This window comes from Malaya genurostris, chromosome 1 (assembly GCF_030247185.1).
Source record: "Malaya genurostris strain Urasoe2022 chromosome 1, Malgen_1.1, whole genome shotgun sequence".
Taxonomy (NCBI): Eukaryota; Metazoa; Arthropoda; class Insecta; order Diptera; family Culicidae; genus Malaya; species Malaya genurostris.
This window is the reverse complement of record NC_080570.1, coordinates 139,936,931-139,945,407: the sequence shown is the minus strand read 5'-3', so window position 1 is coordinate 139,945,407 and position 8,477 is coordinate 139,936,931. Positions and strand designations below refer to the sequence as shown.

At 38.5% G+C, this 8,477-nt stretch overlaps 1 protein-coding gene across 15 annotated transcripts in view; it reads right to left on the bottom strand.

Moving 5' to 3' along the window:
• Nucleotides 1-1,509: 1,509 nt before the first annotated feature.
• Nucleotides 1,510-8,477, bottom strand: part of LOC131425934 (protein lap4) — a 134,229-nt gene continuing 127,261 nt past the window's right edge. For 14 of the 15 annotated variants that reach the window (XM_058588240.1, XM_058588249.1, XM_058588251.1 and 11 more), the window contains 4 exons: nt 4,512-4,734; nt 4,048-4,251; nt 2,632-3,297; nt 1,510-2,566 (listed from right to left, as the gene is read on the bottom strand). In XM_058588240.1, the coding sequence (XP_058444223.1) occupies nt 2,093-2,566; nt 2,632-3,297; nt 4,048-4,251; nt 4,512-4,734 (1,567 nt within the window). In that variant the 3' untranslated portion in view covers nt 1,510-2,092. The remainder of the gene's footprint in view (nt 2,567-2,631; nt 3,298-4,047; nt 4,252-4,511; nt 4,735-8,477) is intronic. The other variant, XM_058588250.1, reaches the window with a different exon arrangement.

Here is an 8,477-nt window from a genome sequence, read left to right as displayed (position 1 = left end):
CAGCAGATTATGCTGACGCAAACCCCCGGATCAACAAAATCCGCTGAGCAGACGTAAAGTTAGTGCTATTTGCAAGACACTTCTTTTATTACACAAAGGAGTGTAACGTCTAAACTGACGTCTCGAACGAAACAAGTTTCGGCTTACTGGCCTTACAGATTGTGGTTTCTTATCATTTTCGTCAATTTTTAGTCAATGAAAATGACTTTTATTAGCTCTGTTTACGATGCCTCATAAACTAGTTTTAGCACTCAAAGAAAGAAGCCCAATTTCCCCCATCCCACCACCTCCCCACCCGTTGGATAAAGGCAAAGTCGACAACTTTTTCAATTTTGTGAGTGATGTAGAAATTAAATTTCTCACACAAAAATTAGCAAAACACTATTATCTCAAAATGATAAATTATGATGAAACTAGGGCAATCAATAGTGAAGTCAAAGAAAAGCTCTGATGCATTCTGAATTGACTTAAAACTGCTGCTAAATTTAAAAAGTCGTTAAACGTGACATGGGTTGTTGGCCCAACTTCCAATGGATTGTTCAACCTAGAACCTGTGTGTGACAATCAATTGTTTCAACATTTTTGCTGAATAAATAAATCATCATAAATCATGATGCTGAAAATTGATACTCATATTTGAGCTAGTAATATTTTTCCCAGTTTTGCACTAAAATTCCCGGTTTTTCCAGTTTTTCCTGGTCGAACCAAATTCTCGGTTGATTTTTCATTAGGGCGTATAAGCAGTGACAGTTTCTCTTTAATCACTCTCTCTTTCGATTATTGTGATGTGATTAAAAAGATTTTCTTTGATATCACTATTCTGTTTGAAAGTCAAAAGTTTCGGGTATCATTTCATGCAAAGAGTTGAGTGATAAACGTGAAAACCGCTTGGTAATTAATAGAAGAGAAAATAAACAAAGAGAAACTGTCACTTGCTTATACGCCCTTTTGAAAAATTAAACGAGAATTACCTTTTCCCGGTCACTTGTCACCTTGAATATCAACAAAACAAAATTCGTTAGAATTGAAGACAAACATTTGAAAAGATCCTAAGTTCAAATGACTGTTTCTCTTTGTTTACTTTCTCTATCGCTTATTATTATTATTATTATTCCGCATTCCCTTTCTATAACACTTTACATAGAATAATGACTCAAACCATCAACTTTCGATCTAAACTTAAGAAGTTGTTGGAAAATACAGGAATATACCGTAAAAATTGAACGAGAAAGTAAACAAAGAGAAACTGTCATTTACACTTGGGACCTTTTCTAATGTTTATCGGAAAAAATAGTGTCCCTTACCCTTATCACCGCTCTCATTCCCACGTTCACTTCACTCGCTTTTCACCGTGTTATGATTCCGGTAATAAGGGCCCCCGAAGCCCTATCCCTCCATACGTTATCTATGTCCAATGACCATCATGTAACAAATAATAGACAATTTAATTGAGATTATACAGGCTCAGGTAATTCGGATAGTTTGGAACAAAAAAAAACCAGCTTGGCGTATTCATTAAATAATCCATCGATACGAGAATTGGCATTTATTACGAGAATAAAATTACATTCTCCCGGACTCACTAATTGAGGTTTTAGATGCTTGACATTGACAATCAGTAAAAATTGATTTATAGAGCTGTGCACCTTCTTCATAGGGGGAATCTAGTTGAGTTCTGCTTTACGACGATAGCAGCAATTCGAGATGTGATTAACGATAATGATTGTGTTCCATTGTATAAATAAGTATATATCTAACACAAGCTACAATCCATGGATAGTAAGCAGATGATAGTACTATTAGAAACTAAGATTATACTTAAATGTAGGTTTTATTGTCGTCTTGATTTGCTACCAACTGACGAGATAAAATCTAGTGAGGGAATAATAATGGAATAGAAGTTTTCGTTTTAAAATACTATGCGGTTCTCGTGCGAGACATTTAAAATAATAAAAATCAACATTGGATTTTATTTTGTTCAAATTTAAAATGCAACCATTCACTTGAATCGCTTAGCGCTTGCGTGTGATTAGTCGCTTTGTGATTTAGGACGGATGGGACTGTTTCGCTTAAATGCTACCATCAATCAAACTTATTTCTTCTTTTTTCCTTTCCGCTTTTTGCGCTTCGAGCCACCGTTGGTACCAGCAACGGGAATATAGCTTGGTTTCTCTCCGGTTCCTCTTCGATCTCTCTCCATTCCGGTGTCCCCTAGGCTACCACCGCCCGCTCCCTCGTCGTCCTCCTCGTCATCTTCGTCGTCACAAAAGACCGCTTTCAGTTTCTCATCTTGCAGGGTCATTTTCTGCAGTTTGCTTAGACTGTGCATCTTCTCTAGCTCTTCTTCGAATGCCTTCGCATTCGGATTCTGAATCACTTCACAGCTATCGTAAAAATCCATCCGCGCCGATGGCGCCGGTACCGACGCTTGCAACTGTTGCTGATCGTCGGTCTGGTGCGTGTAGAAATCATTGATCAGTCGTTCACGCACCATAAACACCGTTCCTATTGCACCGGTTTTCTCCTCGTAGTGGCGGAACTCTTCGTCCTCGTCATCGTCGTCTTCCTGTGAGTAGATGTGGATCAGGAATTAGAACGAGAACTGGTCCTCTTCGTCGAATGAAAACTTACCCTTCGATGATATTGTTCCAGCTCTTCTTGCTCAACCGCATCTTCCTGTTCAGCCAACTCTTCCTCCGTTAGGCTCTTGGACAGATTCAGTCTCACCTTCTCGTTTTGCTTCAACTCTCGCAGGACATTCTTCATCTTATCGCTGATCGATTCATAACGATTTTCTTCGTACGCGAATCGCATCCCTTCGGTGTAGGTCGAAGGGGATGAAGCGGACGCGAACGAATCCTCTCCCCCACAGTCGTCATTGTAGCGTCCGATGATAATGTCATTAATCTGTCCATCACCACCACCGACCGCCGGATTTACTACCTCGACTATCGTCTGCAATGGATTGCCACCAACTGTCTGTTGTTGCTCTTCCTCTTCGTCGTCGTCGTCATCGAATTGATCACGCTGTTCCTCGTCGTCGTCGTCATCGTCGTCGCCGTCATCATCATCATCATCGTCCTCGTCGTCGTCGTCGTCGTGAATCACCATGCTATCCGGTTGATCGTCATCATCTTCCAGCGAAACTCCAGCCGCTTCCGTGGTGTCATCGAGATCGTGATTGTTTTCCTGAGACTGTGGCTGAGCTGGGGGCAGTGTTTGGGACTGTCGTTCACTGCTTCCGGAGGATGGCTCTTCCAATTCGAGCATGATTATTTTCTCCCGCATCGTTTCAACCTGTCAACAAAGGTTGGAGGAACAAAAAAAAAACATTTTAAATCAGACTTGTTGAATCCAGGCCGGCTCCCGAAACTGTTTCAACATGCATCTATATCGATATCAGAAGATAAAATGATTTTTGTTTAGTAAGCAGGTGATGATTAGACCATGCATGCTGCAATATTTTTGGTACTTTTTTAGGCTATAGGACGACGAAATTATAATGTCTAGTGTTATTACGGTCTACGTTCCATTCGGTTAGATACATGAGGATGCCAATTTGAGACGACAACGGCGTCACGACTATTACGAACTTAAATATTCTAGTATTATTGAATTTGGTGCTGATGTGTTAAATTAAATTATACAATATGGAGAATTCTATAAGCTCCGAGAACTACACTCATATGGCGATCGTGACCGAAAGTCATTCTTGAAAAGTATGCTAAAATAGAATGGCATGCAATTCAGTTCATATATTTCTGATTTCTAGCACAGAAGTGCCATAATCGGAAATGTTCTCTTCAAACAACGATCTTTGAAAACTGAACGTTAACGCATTGGAAGGGCCATATAATAACAGACCGTGATTCTAGATTCGAGTAAAAAAAAATAAAATGGATGCAACAGTCCCACCCCGTTCGGTCGACTTGTGCCGGTGCCATTCATTCTTCTAACAACGTGTGCGTGAACTAAACAACAAAACTGAAGCAATTTATCCACAATTAAAAATAAGTTATCCACAAGACACAGTTGCTGGGTGCTAACCTCCGTCTCGATGACCTTTTCGACGTATTCGACCGTGCGAAGACCCCCGCCAGGGATCTCTTCCGTGCGCTGTTGGATCACCTTCTCGCCCAGAACTTTTTCCGTTTCGCGCACAACCCGCTCGTTGCCGGTTGCTTTCGATTTGATCGCTATCCTGGGAAACCGGATCGGTTTCGGTGCTAGCGGCGGGTACTCGTACGATGACTTGTTGTCCGTAAGGAAGAGGAGGTTCGTTTTTTTTTTGTTCAAGTGACATGGACATTCGACCACAGGGAATTGAGAGAACGGTGTTTGGTATTTTAAATCACACAAGTTAATAGGATTTTTGGTTTTGGTTTGGAAAAGGGGTAAAAACGATTAGCGAACCTTTGAGATTAGTTCTTGTTAGAATGATTTAGTTATAGCGTCAAACTAACACAAAATACAGGGTACGTGACAGCACCAATCAGTGCATCCGAACCTACCTGCTCGTCGCAGCTACCGACGGGTTGCTCGGCAATCGTCGGATAGTAATCGTGATCGGACCGCAAATGCAGCACCGTCGGATTATTATTGTTGAGTCCGTGGGTAGCACCGTCCTCTTGCATCGTCACAGCATTCATGGTTTGGATCATTATTTGTGCCTGCAGAGCGTCGTTTTCCAACGATTTGAGTCGAGCTTGACGCCATGCAGCTCGTTTTTGTGCTCTGGAAAAGGTATTGAAAAAACATATATTAGTTTTTATTTCGATGAAATTTTCCATTTGGTTTTTGAGAATGAAACTAATTGTTTTTTTTAAAGGTCATACCAGGTAATAATTTAAAGCATTGCCTAATTTATTATTTTTTACTTTTTTATTTATGACTTCTGGTCAGTCAGTAATTTTTACTTTTTTCGGTTTTTTAACGATATCAAACTAACTGGAGATTATAAGTGGAGAAAGAATATGAAATCCTAGAGCCATAGTACTCAAGGAAGAGCAAGGATGTGAAGAATAAAGTGCGGAAAAGTGAGACGTGACAAGGGTCATTTAAGTAATCAGAAGGCTTCTCGTATCTAAACTTTTACCTTCTACCAGAGGAGTCGAACTTAGGCATCTTAGCGATACGAGTCATCCGAGTCTCTGATATGTCAGAAAGTAAAGGCAAAGGTCGTTTTCCATTTACTGTCCGAACCGGCAAAAGTAAAGTTACGAGAAGTTGTCACATTCTGCCCACGACGGTTTCTCACACAATGTGTTTCATTGTGTTGATGTTTTCTCATAGACTGGGATGACTCGTATCGCTAAGATGCCTAAGTTCGACTCCTCTGGTAGAAGGTAAAAGTTTAGATACGAGAAGCCTTCTGCTTACTTAAATGACCCTTGTCACGTCTCACTTTTCCGCACTTTATTCTTCACATTCTTGCTCTTCCTTGAGTACTATGGCTCTATGATTTCATATTCTTTCTCCTCTTATAATCTCCAGTTAGTTTGATATCGTTAAAAAACCGAAAAAAGTAATTTATTATGTCCATATATCATACTACCAGAGGGTAGGTCCGAGGAGCCTTGGTCCCTCCCGAAACTTAAAAAAAAATAATTATGTTATGAAAACTCTTCCCTATAAATATGGCGAATTTCGCGCCCCCTCGAACAAGTGTTGGCCCTCTCTGATTTGAATGAAACTGTGTGTAAAAGTCACTTTGCATGCTTAGTTTTTCCAAAATTGATCCAGACTGTCTTTTGAAAAGGGCTAAACATTTTTAATATATTTTTTTCCAAAGAGCTATTGTTAAAAACGATAAATCCTACAAAAAATTGTAATACTAGTAATTTCCATAACATCAGTCCAATTTTTCAATAAAAATAATGAAAAAATCCTTATCGAATCCTACACTGAAAAACATTGATTTTAAAAATTTATATTCGATTTTCAAAACAAACCCATTACTGATTTTGATAAAATTTTGTCCCGAGATAGGTGATTAAGTTCCCTACCAACCGATCGAACATTACAAGCTGGGCACATTCAAGGGTAAAAAGTTTTTCAAACAAAAACTATTTCTGGTTCAAACTGATTTTTTTATCCAGTGTCTTTTTATCAAAAACTAAACTAAACTGAACGTCATAATCATCCAAGATTACAATGAATCTCAATTTGTGAGAAAATTTCACCGATTACCCTGTTGCTAGTTGTTCGATATTTGCAGAAAGTATCAGTGCTGGATAAGAAAAAAGCTGTTTCAGTAATTTGATTTCAAATTTTAAGATCGTTTTTTTTCAGTGTAATACTCGACTAGTAATTCTTTCAGTGTTTTCAATCAAAAATTAGACTTATTTGGAGAGCATACCAAGGACACAACAATTTTTTATATGATTTGTCATTCTTCTACTCTAATTAATTACAAAAAAATAATGTCTAGTCTTTTTCAATAGATAGTCTAGATCTATTTTGGAAAAATAAGATGAGCCAAGTGGCTTTGCTTGATAGATAAACTCCGAATACGATCGGTTGTAAAAATCTCAAACCTCTTTCGAATTCAATGAAACTTTGTCCCAAGGTAGGTTATTATGATCCTTTCCAACTCCATGTACTGTAAGGTGTGTGTAAAGCGTTTCTCAAACTTTTTTTTGTCCATTACTGAAGTACTCTCAAATTCAGATTCAGCAATTTCTTGGATGATAAGGACTTACAGTTTAGCTTAGCTCTAGATAAAAAGACACATTTTTTTTTATAATTGATTTTAAATTTTTTAAGCAAATTTTTTCAGTGTAGGACTCGAAATGGAAGTTTTCAAGAAGTTACTCCAGTGCTTTTACGCAATTAGTAGTGGAGACTGAGGCTGGTGAGCCGAGTTTTGCTAGCAGACATTTAGTACTACTTCTGGTTAGACTCTTTGATAAACGGCTTGCACTGCCATGAAATAACATCTTTTGAGCACACATGAGAATCTTTTGATTTCATAAAATCAAGGGAAAAGTTATTAACGTAAAAAACGTAACTCCGCTGTTCACTGTTTATTCATTTTAAGTATTTTAGACTTAGTTTCGGCAGCATTAGTGAATGTTTTACAGTTCCCACTGCGTTCTTTTCCTCTGCCGTACGCGTACGAGCTTACTTTTGGCGGTTATGACCTTGACGCTCCTACGAATCAGTTCGTGCGCACGCCTTATAGAGAGGTCTGACGTGTTCAGAGAGGCCTTAGCAGATTCTATGGTGATGAACGAGTTTTGCTTGGGGTCGATCTATGACAAATCCTATTGAGATTGATGGCATTTAAATCATTAAATAATAGAATCATCTGTCAACAATTTTCACTTTTTCATGATTCTAGAAATAAAAGATTCTAATTACTTTAAATTTATTCACACGTTCCGAAAAAATAATGATAACTCCATGATAACGTGCGGGTTTTTCCGTCCCCCAGATGCGACGATTTTGCTTATTAACATACCGCCGAGATGAAAATGTGCCTCATCCGAGAGGATGATTTTTTGGCACACATTCCGCAACATTACCATGATTCAAAGTAAAACTGTACTATTTTCACGCGTTCCTCAAACGTATACACAACCATTTTCGATCCGCGGAAGGATAAAACTAAGTTTCTGTCAAATCAGAAGATACATTAAGGTTACCAATGTCGAAATTACTGCTAGTTCAAAAAAAAAAGTTAGATGGCGGTCCCTGTACTGCCATCTTTCTAATACATGTGTCATATTCGAACGATTATGTTGCCAAAAACGAACCGTGCTAAAATCGAAACGTCATGAAAAAGGGTGCTGTGCATAGTCTTTTAGGTGCCAAGAACAAATTGCATAAAACAGTATTGAAAATCATGTTTCACTTTGCTCCGAAACATCGCTACATCATCAAGCGCGCAAAACTCTTATTACTGGAATAAGGGGGTAAGTCCCTTACACAAACATATCGATATCTCCGTTAAAAATGGTCGTATTTTAACATTCTGTGGATTATTGGATAGCGTACGAAATCTTAGTCTAAAAACCTGTTTTAATCCGCTTAGTGGTGTAATGATGCCTTTCTCATATATAAATGTGTGATATTTTTAAAAATAATTTTCTTTAATTCTTACAAAAACAAAAGGGTTTGTCCATAAACTAGTATAACCTACAGAGTGAAACAGTACTCAGGTCGGTTATGCCATCTCTGAGGAAACGAAAAGAGGCACTTCCGAAACCGGAGTCTCGGAACCGATATAAGCGAAGTTGGTTCGAGAAAAGCGACTGGGGTCCATTTTGGAGTCTATGGCTACTATCTTCGGTCGTTCATCAAAAACCCAATAACAAGGAAAGCCAAATTAACGTTTGGCCGTTCACTGACAATGAATACCGATTGGGATAGTTTTGAGGCAAGTTTAGACATTATTACACTTTTTATTATTTTATTTTTCTTCCGGAATCAGAAAACGAAAATCAGAAAACCAGCATAGCCGGAATCGACTTGTT